General features: G+C 36.0%; 1 protein-coding gene across 1 annotated transcript in view; it reads right to left on the bottom strand.

Annotated features, from left to right (window-relative positions):
• The window catches only part of Efhc2 (EF-hand domain containing 2), a 121,311-nt gene that overhangs the window by 81,317 nt on the left and 24,343 nt on the right, over positions 1-15,651 (bottom strand). Inside the window, exons 3-4 of the mRNA XM_055598270.1 lie at positions 15,471-15,621; positions 3,324-3,547 (exon numbers count right to left, since the gene is read on the bottom strand). Of these exons, the coding sequence (XP_055454245.1) occupies positions 3,324-3,547; positions 15,471-15,621 (375 nt within the window). The remainder of the gene's footprint in view (positions 1-3,323; positions 3,548-15,470; positions 15,622-15,651) is intronic.

The raw sequence follows: 15,651 nt of genomic DNA, 5'->3' as shown, positions 1-15,651 counted from the left end.
GGGAAGCAAACAATCAATTAATATAAATATTTCATTCTGTAGACTATCCTGTCATACTTTTTAAAAAGATTCCAAGTAAATACTATATACAGATATATGGCTACAGATCCAGACACACAGTTATACAAATTCACAATCAGTTTTAACCTTAAGAATACAGGCAAACATTATGAAGATTTTCATATTCTGTTAAACATTATTTTAACATACCAAACTATATTTCTGGGATATGTTTAAGGTTGACTACAGAGGAAGACAAGGCAGCCAGTCCTGATGATACCTGATAAGCTAGGATCAGATGGAAGGGGAAGAGGACTTCCCTTAGCAATGGACTTGGAAAGGGGCAGGGAGGAGATGAGGGAGGGAGGGTGGGATTGGGAGGGAATGAGGGAGGGGACTACAGCTGGGATACAAAGTAAATAACCTGTGATTAATATAAAAAATAAAAATTAATAAAAAAAAGAATGAACAAACCTAATCTGTGGTGACAGAAGCCAGAGCAGTAATTGCTTCTGTATAGATGGCATAACAAGAAAGGGTGACTTCAGGAGACTTGAACACAAAGGCGAAGGGGAAAAACGAATATTTTAAGGTTATGGAAAATAGATTGTATCTTATCTTTTATTTTCTTTATTTCTTTTTCTTTTTTGCCATGCTGATGATTGAACCCAGAGTCTTACATATGTTGTGGAAATGTTTTACGAGTGAGCTACATCCCCAGCCCAAAATATTTTACCTCCTCTCATATTAGTTACTTTGGTGTACACATTTTTCAAATCACTGACCTGCATTGATTTAAAATCTGTATGTCCAATCCCAAGCTGATTATGTTTAAGTTTTTAAAATGTGTCTTTTCACTAAAAATCACTTCTGTGTGTACTTGTTTATATTTTTGCAAAGAGAAAGAACTATATATTGACATGTATATATACATATATATGTCAATATATATAGCTTATATATATAAATATATATATATGTAAATATATATATATGTATATATATATATATATATATATATAATTTAATTTTGTTGAAAAAAAACAACACCTTCAGATAGCCAAGAAATGGAAGCCCAGTGGAAACAGAAACAGAGCAAATAGAGTCTACACAGAAACTCTTTGGCTGGATTCTGTTCTAGAAACTGGGTTCAATAGTCTTCTTGATGCATCTTTCCTACAACTTGCAACCTCTCAGTCCTGCTTTGGAGTATAGCTGCCTCCATTCTATTTGTTATAAGCAAATGATATTGTTATGTAAGGAAAAATTTATTTGAGAGATGCTATTGCAAATTGAACTATATAATCATTATATAAATTCCTGAATTTTATGTCTGTCTAGGGCAGTCTCAGTACACTCTTATCTCAAGAGGAAAACAAAAGAGCTTTCTAGAGGCTCTTCAAGCTTTATCCTTGATATTTACATGAAATTATGGGACCTCTGCTTTCATTAATTAAATTGCTTTTAGTGTATAAGACTGCTAAGAAATGCATTATTGATTGTATACCATTAAAATCCTGTTCAGTTTAAGCAAAATACTTTAATTTACATATCAAGGATGCAAACGCTTAAGTAAATCTATAAAATCCAAAATAGAAGCTAGTATTAAACTCTTAACTTTCCAAAGATTCGTATATTTAATGATGGGTTTTCTTTGCCCTAACGGAATATTAAAATGGTTCTTATAGTCTGAAGAGCAATTATTTAAAACATTTGCTTTTCCTTGGTATTTATTTTCAATTATGTAAGTTTTTCTGCTTTAGAAATATACAAACTCTGGCAGTATTCTGTACATTCATACCATTTAACAGAATTCACAATCACTATCATATAACTGTTAGTGAATACATATTGCTATATGCAAGGAGCAATAACTTGTATGGATATTTCCCCTTCAGATTCTCTTTGGTGCTTCTAAGATTTTGTATGTATCATACAGAGCATAAAAGTGAGTCCAAACCTGAAGATCTCCATTTACAGTGATGCAAACTCATTTTACCTTAGATATTACAGAACTCACATATATCTCACAGAAAGACTGTATGCCTTTAATGTCTAAAAAGAATTTTGCTAAGACTAACAGGCAGGTACAGGAGAATGATCTCACACATAGCTTTTAAAGAGAGATAAAAACAAAATCAAAGAAATTTTCATCTTAAATTTTGTTATCATTCTGAAAGGAATGAATTATAAAGTTTGAAAACAATACAAATCAGATGAAACTAACTTATGGAGACAACAATGAGAATAGTGCTTATTCTTGAGTGGAAAGAAGGGCTGATTTGAAAAATACATGAAGGGATATTCTGGGAGGAATGCTTAACATTGTAATTTGGATGGAGGGTAAGATTTATTCCAAAGTACATTTAATGCTTATATAGGTGGCTATGCATAGTCATATATCAACAACAACAACAACAACATAGTGAGGAGGGGTAGCACACACCTCTAATCTCAATATTTCAGAATCAGGAGGACCAACCAAGAGTTCAAGGTCAGCCCAAGTTACACAGTGAATTCAATACTAGCCTGTGCTATTATAGTGAGATCCTGTCTCCGAAATTTTTAAATGAATAAATACAAAAATAAAAAGTAGAAAAATGACAATATGAAAATGTAGGTAAGAATCCAAAGATATCCATTGTAGTTCTCATAAAGAACTTGGCTAGGTATGTGACCTAAACAATGATACTTTATATTTTGGGTATTCAGAAAATAGAAAACAAGGGTCAAGCAATCAGTTTAAAGAACTACAGAACAATAACACTGAGTCTTTGTTCCTTATAATGGGATCAGATTTTAAATACATATCTCATAACTGGGAGAAAAGAAAATCATGACTACTTCACTCTTCTAGGCTATTTCAACACCCAATCTCAAAAAGTTCAAAGAAGAAGGAAAAAGTCATGTTCAAGGTTTGGTTTATTTAATCAGTTGTACAGTTGTAGAATTTTCCCAGCCAGAGAGAGGCAACTAAACCCAGCATCCACAAGCAGAAGAAATGTAAGCTCAACTCATATACAATCAGTGACCATGGGTTCCTAGACATTATCCCACTTAAGCATCTCACTAAATACTCTACAGCTGAAAGGGAGGCTCCCATAAAATACTGGAGGGTAAGTGCCTTGGGAGGCTGCAAGGAGAGAAATGAGGGGATCATTCCTGTTCTGTAGCCACCATTCAGTCTTCCCATCTATCCAAAGAATAACAAGACAGCTCTCACAAAACCATGATTCAAAAGCTCTTCTGTATCTGCAGCAAGATCACTAGCACTCTTCACCAGTTCTTTGAAGACAGGAAATCACAAATGGATCAGTTCTTACCTCTCTCCACATTTTCATGTAGGGATCTACTGGACGCTGTCCTGGAGGATTCAATTTGATTCCTATTTTCTTCAAGAAGTTTTTAGTGAATGGATCACAGTCATAAATCTTGAACGTGCGTCCATAGAAGACAACATCTATGCTGATATTGAAGTGATGCACAGTATAAAATTGATCATCATCAGGAGGTGGAAGAGGAATCTGATGACGCCTGATAGAAGTGCCTGCAGGACAAATAAAATACAGTTGTTTAGCTATATGGTTAACGAGAAATTATGGCATATCTCAACAAGAACCATGCTTCCCTGTGGCAGGTAGTACGCAAGGGGTCATTTCTAGGAGGCAACATGATATATTTAAACTCGAGTTAAGGTAAATCAAGGTCCAGAGTTCACTAGCCAGCCTGATATGACACTTGAATTTCCTTACTGTTATTAGGGAAGTATTTTTATAAATCATAAAAACTAGAAGACAGGAATAGTAGTGTTAGCACAATGAGCAAAAAATGTTACTCTGTCATGTACTTTCTTACAGTAAGTAAGCTTGCTTTCAGTTACTAAATAGAATGCAATGCATTCAACTAAACAGTGCATTAGGCCCAATAGGAATCAAGTTTTTTGCTTGATTCAAAAAGCCAACAAATAAATAAACTAACAATCTTTAGTTTATGTGTGCCAGAAATATGATTTAGAGCTTCAATAAGCATGAATGACTTTAGGCTGCTTGAAAACCTCATAGAATCCGTCTTCATCTGGAAACGTATTCTTCCTGCTTCCTCCATTACTTCTGCCTATCTCCACACAACCACCTACATCAAAAGAGGATTGCTAGAGATTTCATAGTTTCAGCCAGTACACTGAATCATGGTTTCTTGATCTCATCACATCTTCCATATACAACTCTGTGGTGCTCATTCTCTTCCTGGTAGAGACAAAGGGATAGTTCACTATTCAATAGAGGTGAACAGCAGCAAAAAGAATCAGCCTTTCTTGAGCCAGTTGCCTAAGCCCCAATTCACAAGGGGAAAGAAGCAAAATGAGGATGAAACAACACCTACAAACACAGGTGGCACAACAAGAGAGGAACCTTGACTTTAGGGGACCTAAGACTTCTGTGAGCAGTTAGTAGTCGTACTAGAATAAACAATAAAAACGTCTGCCCGTCATGCTGCAGGAAGGAACTGCCTCTGTCTTCCAACGTTACACACCAGCCTGCACTAGAAAGCAAAGCAATCTTTGTCTTCCAAAGTTGTCTGTGTATATAGAGCTTTTAAGAATGAGCTCCGAGCAATCGGCAGTCAGTATATCTTGAGGTTCACAGAGAAATAGAAGCTACTCATGCAGTTGCCTCGCAACATCTATAACTGACTTAAGCATGAGAACCTACCCTCAGAGCAAAGGATCCCAAGTTCCTAATAATTCAGTAACACATGGTTTGTGTGACCTACGTATAGAAGCATTTTAATATACAGACATCAACTTAGCTTCTTTATATTGTATATAGTATTGAGAATATTGCCTTTTTTCAAAGTCTAGAAATACTTGAAACTTATTTATTCTTGTTTATTATAAGAACAGTTAATGAATAATCTTTATGTACCAGGAACTGTGTTCCACTACTCCACATTATTCTACTTTTAAGTTTGTTGAGGAGAACTTAAGTAAAATCAATCATGTTCATCTTCTTTTCTTCATAGCAATTTTTAATTACTTAGTACATTAAATTAAAACAATAAAACTATAAAATTAAAACTGGAATAGACTATTTTTAAATATACTATATAAAAGATGATATAATTTTACTGCAAGGAATTATACTTCAATTAGCCTTTAATTCATGCCACTGAAAACAGCATGCAAATTATTTAATCCTTCAAAATTAGATATTTAGAACAAATTGCACACTTGAAATCTATAAAAGGATGGGCATTTCAGATATTTCCAGGAGCTACTATATGCCTCTTTAAATGTACTTGCATTGTGGCAGGTTATTAAATAATCAACAATCTGGAGTTTCTTCAAAACTTTCATCTATGGAACTAGGGAAATGGCTCAGTGGATAAAGTATTTGCCTGGAATTGCAGAACACAGATAAATACATGTCAGGAGTGGCAGCTGCCTGTAATCCCAGTACTCAGGAAACAGACACAGGGGATACCCAGGGCATGCTGCCTATCTAGACTAGACTGAATCTGTGAGCTTAAGGTTCAGTGAGAAAGCATGCCTCAGTAAAGTAGAATGGGATCAAGGAAGACATCTAGCATAGATTTTGAATGTCCATATATAAACTACATACATGCATGCATGCACGCTCTTACATGCACACGCACACACACACACACACACACACACAGAGGTAGAGGGAGACAGACAGAAAGTGAGGAAGAGAGAGAAGGACTACATATATTAAGTGCAAAAAACTACACCTATACTATAATGATTTGAATTTAAATGTCCCCCATAGTTTTGGACATTTGAATATTTGGTCCCCTATTGATGGCACTAAATGGGAGGTATAGAAAGAACGGCCTTGTTGGAGGAAGTATGTCACTGGAGTCAGGCTTTGGGTTAGTTCTGCTCTGTGCTTGCTGTTAAAGAAATTAGCCCTCAGCGTCCTCTGTGCTGCAATGCCTTCACTCAACCATAATGAACTCTAACCCTCTAGAACCATAAGCTCAAATAAACCTTTCTTCTGTAAGATGGTGTTTTGTCTCAGCAATAAAAAAGTAAGTAATACATATACTTACAACTTGTACTTCATTTTAAGAATTCAAATAAGCTATAGTTTTTGTTAAGTAAGACTTTGAATAGGAATGTTATCACTTTCAAGGTGTGTAGGAGTAGACTATAGTGGATTTAAATAATAATTACCTTCATTTTTCTAGACTAGACTTTTTTTTTATACATCTAATCAAGACAGAGACAGGCAGTACATGAATTATCAGTGTTTGCTTCATAGATGAGAAACTAAAACTAAGAATGCTAACTAAGAATGCTTAAGTGTCTTCACCAATAGTATATCCTAAGAAATGAGAGTAAAGGATTTTGAACTTTAGCTTTTAGACTAACAAAACACCATTATTTTCCATCATTTTCACTGAGTTATATCTCATTACACATCATCCAGAAAATACCTTAGTAAAGGAAAAGAAGAAGATCCAATTAAAAAATTGAATAAAAATGGGCTAGAGAGATACCAACTACAAGGAAAAGAAGAGAAATTGATGGTGAAGCTCCTCTTTTAAAACAGCCTTACTTCTGTCTAAAGACTAATTTCCAGAATCAGCCTCTTTCCTCCTGTACCAGTCTCTGCATCACATTTCCACCCCTCCAGAGCCTGCATCTTAGATCTCCTCACAGTTTCCTCATTTCAGGCCCCATTAGATGCTTTTGAAAATACCAGGAAATAGTACTAGAAAAGTCCTGACTATCTATGGGCTGGAAGCAGAAAGTGGATCTACTAACAAACAAGAAAATTTTACTAACAAAAAATCCAATATCACAATTATACAGTGTGAATCAGAAACCCAATGTGGACCATTTGTAATGTATGGTTGCTCATGAGAGCTTTTAGTCATCCATTCTCATGATATATCAACTGTGTCCTATAGAGGGTTATAACATCCATTTATGGGGATTTGTATATTTATAGTTTTCCACGATAAATGGCAAGAACTCTACCAGTAGAAGTTTGTTATAGCATACCAAACAAATGGGCAGGATGTCATGCCTTTGGCACACACTGAAAAGCAGTTCAAGTCATTAAAGAAAACAAATAAAAATGTTACACACAAAAAAGGAGAAATGAAAGCAGCATGTCAGTCCTTTACTTTTTTCAGTGTTTGTCTTCTCAGCTGTCCCAAAAAGACACCCTGAACACACATCCAAGCATCAAGTTCCTGCCTTACAATTTGTCCTCATCTTTCATCCTTTAAGCCCTGTTATTTGACTACACTCAAACTTTAACTTTCTAACGGTTCCCTGTGGTGGATATCAAAGTAGCTATATATCCATTTATGCTTAACATGTTTCCATGGCATTCCATGTCTTAGATTTTTGTCATAACATTAAATTCAGCAGTGTAGAATTCACCTTGCAGAATTAAAAATCCAACATTTATTTCAGTTACATTGCACACCTAGGGTGAACAGGATAATATTTAAGTGAATGAATATAAAAATGGAATTGCTCTTGTTGTTGTGTCTATTAAATTTATATCTAGTGATCAGATATGGCAGAGAATTGTTCCCTTCTTTTGTGTTCATTTTGTTCATCCACTGAAGTAACTGTTCCTATTTTACTGATATTTTTCTAAAATATCACCTTAGCAGTATAAGTTTTACAACAGTAACTTTTTCATATATTGCTAATATGACATATACTTAGCAATGAGTGAACAAAATATTAAACAACCCCATCTGTGAACAGAATGAGAAATAATAACCGTATGCAAGTCCCCATGAACCACTCCATCAGTACAAAAATATGACCTGGTAAATTCTGAAACATCCTCTTGCATTATTACCTTTGTGATTAGTTTTCATAACACATTCTATAATCTATTCCCAATTATCTTTGAACTTCTTGTTCCATTACTTACCCACATTTCTTCCATGCTATCCCTTTAGGCTATGCTCTCTTTCTATTCCACCTTTAACTGGGGAAACTTTTGAGGTTCCACTCAAATTCTAAGTTCCTAAGTGGTTCCTAGCTTTCCCACTTCTGATCCTTCAAACATCTGGTACCACTGATGACACCTGCACTGTGTAACAAGCGTTATATACTACCTCCCATATTTTCTTTCCTCCCCTCATCTCTCATTTTGCTTCAACAATATTTTATTGAATGGAATATACACATCTTTATTCATGTCTGCTCTTAAATACTTTTTTAAAATGTTTTATTTGTGCGTATGTTATATGCATGCAGATATGTCTGTTTGTGCATGCTAGTGTGTGTGTGTGTGTATGTGTGTGTGTAGGCTAGAGGTCAACATTAGGAATCTTTGTCTATTGCTTTCCAGTTCTTTTTAAAAGACAGTATCTCTCACTGAACCTGGAAGTCACTGACTTGGTAAGAATAGCTGGGATTACAGAGTGCACCATCATGCCTGGTTTATTCCATGAATGATGAGGAATCCTTACTCAATTCGTTGTGTGTGTGTGGCAAGCACTTTACTGACTCTGTTATCTCCTATGTCCTTTTTACTTTAAAATTCTATGTTGTTCCATTCATTTATAATTCTTGCCCCAATGTTTACCCTCATAGGGTATCATATTTAGCAAAAATGAAATACAGAATTCCCAACTAAACCTAAATTACAGAAAAATAATAAATAACTTACTGTAAGTATATCACATGTAGTATTTAAGATATGGTTATACTAAAAGCCTTATTCCTTACTTCAAATTCAAACTTAGCTGCTCAGTTCACATTGTACCCGGCAACCCCTCTACTTTATGAGATAAGGTACTTAGATATAGAATGTGCCTGACACAAACACATAGCATCCAAATGAGAAAATACAGTTCATAAACACATTTGTTTCATTCAATAAAATAACTACTACTACTACTACTACTACTATTATTATTACTTAAAATTCTTTCACTTTGTATCCGGGCTGTAGCTCCCTCCCTCATCTCTTCCCAGTTGCACTCTCTCTCTCTTTCTTCCTCTTCTATGTCCCTAGTTCACTGATGGGGGAGGTCTTCCTTCCCTACAATCTGACCCTAGCCTATCAGGTCTCATCAGTACTGCCTGGATTCTCTTCTTCTGTGCTCTAGTAAGTCAACCTAGCCAGGGGGAGGTGATCAAAGAGCAGGCAACCAAGTTCATGCCAGAAACTGTGCCTGCTCCCCTTACTAGTGAATCCCCAAGGAGAATGAGCTGACTGCCCATGAGCTACATCTGAGAAGGGGGTCTAGATCCTCTCCATGCATGGTCTTGGTTGATTCATCAGTCTCTGCAGGCCCCCATGAGCCCAGATATTTTGTCTCTGTTGGTCTCCTTGTGGTACTTCTGTCCCTTCCAGATCTTTCTATTTTCCCTTTATTTCATAAGATTCTCTACATTCTGCCCAAAGTTTGGTTATGAGTCTCAGCATCTGCTTTGATACCCTGCTGGGCAGAGTCTTTCAGAGGTCCCCTGTGGTAGGCTCCTGTCCTGTTGAAAATTACTCTTTTTTTTAAATATAAGAAGAAATACCCAGTTGAGGAACCAAAAGAAGGTATTAATATAGATCATTGTTCTTAACCAAGGATATACTAAACAGGTAAAAGCCAATTCTTTACTCCAGGTCAGCAATATCAAAATTTATGACTCCCTACCTGAGACTGACTGGTCTGGATCATGCTAGAAATTATGCCATATTTCTAATCATTCTCTTTTTCTTTAACACTGAGTAGTTTGGACATGATAGTAGTGGACTGACAATTATTCTGTTAGATAGGTACAGTTGTTAAACTTTGGAGTTTACCTTACATTCCTGGCCTTATGTGCAAACTATGTCTCTACAAGAAATTCAAGAAAGTCTTAAACTGTGACAATGACTTATTTGACTCATAACACAAACCAGTCTCTTTGTGAACAAGAACTAGTGTTTATTAAAATACACTGTTCTAAATAGAACCTCATGTAAACTGAATACCTATTTTTGTACCATCCTAATGGATGCCTGTTTTCATTTCTAACTTATTCCAACCTCCATGAACTCTATAAACGAAACCAAAACAAGAAACATAGTAGAGACAACTAAAATGCTCTTCCCATTACTATGTAACCCACTTGGACACTAAACTGCCATGGGCTACATTTGTGCAGGGGTTCTAGGTTATCTCCATGCCTGGTACTTGATTGGAGTATGAGTCTCTGGGAAGACCCCTGTGTTCAAATTTTCTGGTTCTGTTGCTCTCCTTGTGGGGTTCCTGTCCTCTGCAGATCTTACTATTTCTCACTTCTTACATAAGATTCCATGCACTATGCCCAACAGTTGGCCATAAGTCTCAGCATCTGCTTTGATAGTCTGCAGGGCAGAGCCTTTCAGAGGCCCTCTGTGGCAGGTTCCTAACTTGTTTCCTGTTTTCTTCTTCTGATGTCCATCCTCTTTGCCTTTCGGGATGGGGATTGAGCGTTTTAGTCAGGGTCCTCTGTCTTGATTAGTTTCTTTTGATGTACAGATTTTACAAGGTTTATCCTATGTTATATGTCTATATGAGTGAGTATATACTGTGTGTGTCTTTCTGCTTCTGAGACAGCTCACTCAGGATGATCCTTTCCAGGTCCCACCATTTACCTGCAAATTTCATGATTTCCTTATTTTTCATTGCAGAATAATACTCCATTGTGTAGATGTATCACAATTTCTGCATCCATTCTTCAGTTGAGGGGCATCTGGGCTGTTTCCAGCTTCTGGCTATTACAAATAAAGCTGCTACAAAACAGTCTTTTTTTCTTGGGGTTCTTTTCCCTAAGTCTTTGTGCATGAGATTCCTTCCTCCTCACATAAAAATAATTTAAAAGTGAATCATTATGAACTCACATGAGAATCTGCTTTTGTGAGCATTGAAATTAAGAAAAAATGTACCTTTCTAAAATCCTTATAGAGGCTGCATTTGACAGTTCTTGGATAGTTTCATGAAATAAAAACAAGGACCACTAAGCTTCAAGAATATTAGTTTTCACCTAAAATTGATGAGAATAGGGGGGAGAGATGGCTCAATAGATAAAAGTTTTGTCATGCAGGCATGAAGATGCAAGTTTTAATCCCTAGCTACCACATTAAAAACAAAAAAAAAAAAAGCAAACTGGGCATTGTAGCACATGTGTAGATCCCAGAGCTGTAGAGGGGATAAACAGCACTATCCTTGGGCTTGCTGGCCATCTAGCCTGGGTGAATCAATAAGCTCCCAATTCAGTGAGTGACCCTGTATTAAAAAAAAGTAAGGTGACCAGGCATTGTGTCATACATCTACAATCTCAGGACACAGGAGGCAGAGGCAAGGGAATTTCCATGGGTTTAAGACCAGCCACCTGTCCTGCATACAAACTTCCAGGCCACCCACAGATACACAGTTAAGACTCTATTTCAAACAAGATACTACTACTACTACTACTACGACGACGACTACTACTACTACTACTAATAATAATAAATGCAGAGATCACTGAAAGAAGATACTTGATGCTGAAGCTGATCTGTGGCTTCCATCCAAAGACAAACATGCTTGCACACATGCACAAGTAATAATAAAATTACAAACAATCCAAGAAAATAATGCAGGTTTGTGTTGTCTTGTGACCTCTACTCCCCCATTTGCACAATCTGGGTGTCAAGGTAGGAAAGATAATCCAAAAGTAAACAAAACTTGGTTAGGGAACATCACAGCAAAATATATGAGGGAAATACTAGAAGAGAGACTACTTTAGGAGCTGTCTTTCCAGCTCAGTGTTTAAGAGTACTTTATGCTGTTGCAGACGATGAAAATTCACTTCCCAGCTCCCACATGACAGCTTACAACTGGTACTGCAGTTCCATGGGATCCAACACCTTCTTTAGACCTACACGGGCACCAAACATGCATGTAGGCAAACACTCACATATACAAAATTAAAATCAGTCTTTACAATATATTTTTTGTTAAAGCAATACTGCCCACATACCTAACCTAATATACTAAAGTATAGGGTCACAAAAATGAAAAGTCATAATTTTTCTTTACGTTAAACACTTTCTAATACATACTTGTTGATTTTTCTGTTTTTTTTTTGTTGTTGTTGTTTTAATTAGGGTTTCTATTGTTGTGATAAAACACAATGAACAATGAGTAAATTGGGGATGAAAGGGTTTGTTCTGCTTACACTTCTTTAGTGCTGTTCATCACCAAAATAAGTCATGACAAAAACTCAAAACAGAGCATATACCTGGAGGCTGGAGCTGATGCAGAAGTCATGGAGGGGTGCTGCTTGCTGGCTTGCCTCCTTTCTAATGACTCTAGCGTGTGTCAGTTGACACACGTAACCAGCTCGTACATTTGTTTACTTGAAACAAGGTCTCTCTATAGAGTACTGGTTGTCCTGAAGTGGACTTTGTAGAACAGGCTGGCCTTGAACTCACAAAGTTTCCCCTGCCTTGGTTTCCTGAGTGATAAGATTAAAAGTGTGTGCCACCCCAACTGAATTTGCTGATTTTTTTTTAAAAAATTTTCTTACATTTTAAAAATAAAATCCCTAAGAATCTAAAACTTCTTGTCCCTTCGCAATAAAACATGTCTCATTTTTAGCCTTAATGTCTGTGAAAACCTTTTTTGTCTTTAATGTTAAAGTATTTTCATTTTTAAAGAATTTAGCCTACAGTTGTTGATACTGGCCAGGGAATAGATAGTATAAGAGCTGAGATACAGAGTAATGGACCTGCTTACCTTCAGAAAAAGGAAACAGGCTGGCTCTGGTTACAATCTCGGTGCCTGAATCCCACTCCATGTTTCTAATTTTGATTTTAGTTTTCCCCACAAGGTTCTCACTGCCTGGTGGTATCACCATACAGATGTCTAATCACCCCTTTAAAGATGCTATGCCTCCCAATGCAACATAGCAATAAACTTCATTTTGTTCTATCGTCCATTCTTGGACTTCACAATGATAGATATTCAACAGTTACTTCTTGTCAGTACTATCTGGCTCCAAATTCATCATCCCATATACCAGATATAAAATAAAGCTACACTATAAAGAAAAAAAGACTTGATTTTTTTCAAAAGCCACTGTACCCCCCCTCCCAATTTCCTCTTTAAATTCATCATGATAAATCACTATGGGGATGTTAGGCCTAAAGAAATAATTAGTAAGCACAAATTTCACTCAATATGAACAGAATCATAACAATAAGAAAATAGTAAGTATGAAATATATGTGTCAAATATAGAAAGGAAGGATTGAAGGACTAAAACAGAGACTTTCAGTAAATATTAAATATATATGAGGTACCTGGACTCTAATTATTCATGTACACTAAATATTCATGTACACTAAATATATAAGTCATTAAATATTCATGAACACTCAATATTCATGAGACCTTAATTTAGCCACTCATTCATTGGTGACATCCATTCTTGCCACAAGTGCACTCTGACCACGAAAGATAAACAAAACTTATTACTATTCAGTAGGATTACTGATGAGCTACATCTATGGCCAAGCACACTCATCCATATTGATCCATCTGAGTATGTACCTTTGGCCCAAATCTCCTCCTGCCTGTGATTCTCCTCGTTTAACCCACAATATTGGTCTCCAAACCATACTACTTTTATCAAAGTTTATAAAGTAGGGTGGGAGGGGCTAATGTCTACCCCTAGGACTCAGGCAGAGTGTACTTTTCTTCCATTTAAGCTTGGTCCCAAGTGTGTCTTTACCACTGCAACTCACTGCATGTTTTAAATGTAAGGGTTTTGTTGTTGTTGTTGTTTGTTTTTGCTTGTTTGTTTGGTTGGATTTTTTTAAGTTAGTTAATTAGTTGGTTTGATTTTGTAGTTTGGAAGATGAAAGCCAGCACCTTTAATGTTCTGGGCAAAGGCTTTATAACTAAGTTATATTGCTTTCACTAAGCATTTTAAATATTTTAATGTATTATGTGACTCATTCATTTTAATTTGGCCAATGAGTCTTCTCTTTGGTGGTCTACAAGAAAATATGTCTACATACTTCTTGGAGGCCAACAATATTTCAAGGTATACTATATATCTAAGATGTTCATAAAGAACAGATAATGAGGGGATCAGAAATTTTAGACAGGAAGTCCATGGTAGACAGCTGTCCCATTCCTATAATCAAGCAATGAAAGTTCCATGTATGGAATAACAGCGAAGAGAACAAAAAGACATGTATATATGTTTTGCTGAGACTCAAAAACAGAATGGTAGGTTTAGTATGAGGAAATGAGGAAAATAAAAGTGGTAGATGTCATAGTAAGAAAGATAAGTTTCAAAGTCTAAAATATTACAGTTGACAATACTCCAAAAGACCAAACACACACAAACACACACACACACACACACACACACACACACACACACACAAATTCCAGTAAAAAAAATCATGGCTCCTGTCCTATTCCTTGTCTTCTCCTACTCCGATCTCTATCTTACTTGCCCTTCTGAGTGAGATTTCAGCCTCTTCCCTAGGGTCCTCCTTGTGATTTAGCTTCTTTAAGACTATAGATTTTATTATGTTTATCTTATATTATACATAGTGAAGGAACAGGGCTCTGTTGAGATGCTATGGTGGTTAATCTTGTTGATTTCATTGGACTCAGAAATGCCAGGAAACCAGAAAAACATCATGACTCTATCTGTGAGGGCATTTCTAGACTGATTAGAATAGAATGGTGTTGACCTAATAAATAGGATACCTGAGACTCTAATGAGGGAATTAATCTATTAATGAATTAAAAACTTGGAGGTATTACTTTGGAAGATATAGAACTATTGTCAGTAGGGTCTAACTGGAGAAATAGGTCATTAGCATATCATTGGTGGCTGTATATGCCATGGCCCCTGCTACTATTCTAGTTGGTTTGCTGATCATCACCATGTCAGCTGCCCCACTATGCTCCCCGCTGAACTGAAACAACAAGCAAAACAGATATCATCTCCCTTAAATATATATACATATACATTTCTATTAGAAACTCCCTTAAATATATATATATTCTATCAGAAACTGGTCGCAGCAATGCTAAAGCTAACCGGCACAGTCAAAGAAACAGCAAAGTCATGATAATTATCATAGTGTCAATAGTAGATGAGGAGAGCCATGATGACACAAATTGTAGTCCAAGAAAGAAGAAGCAATAGCATCCTGGATGACATAGTAAGGTAATGCAGTGACAACAAAGAAACCAAAAGCTTTGAAGAGTTTGCTATACTAGATATAGTTGTATTTCATAATGCAGAGAGAGGAGAGAAATGGTCTATGTTGAGTTATAAGGGGCAGAAATATATTAAGTCACTATCATGAACTAAAGGCGAATGCCACATAACTGAAATGTTTAAATATTAGCATGGAACCTTTCAAAAAGCTAAAGACAGACAATATATAAGACAAGAATTAGAAGCAAAAGAACCACATTGCTGTTTTAAATAAATACCTTGAGGCAGTCCACTATTTATCAGTTCTGGTTCATTTACTTGAATGGTGTCATCTTCAGGGTAGAAATAGATTTTATAGTATCTTATTCTATGGCTTTCTTGCCTTTTATCAGGCACTTCATCTTCCAAATATGCATCAAATGATAATACCTGTTGGAATCATAATTAATTGTGAAAAAT

This window comes from Psammomys obesus, unplaced genomic scaffold, assembly GCF_907164565.1.
Source record: "Psammomys obesus unplaced genomic scaffold, mPsaObe1.curated_primary_1811, whole genome shotgun sequence".
NCBI classification, from domain to species: domain Eukaryota; kingdom Metazoa; phylum Chordata; class Mammalia; order Rodentia; family Muridae; genus Psammomys; species Psammomys obesus.
Note: the sequence above shows the minus strand (reverse complement) of the source record. Positions and strands in the feature narration are given on the sequence as shown.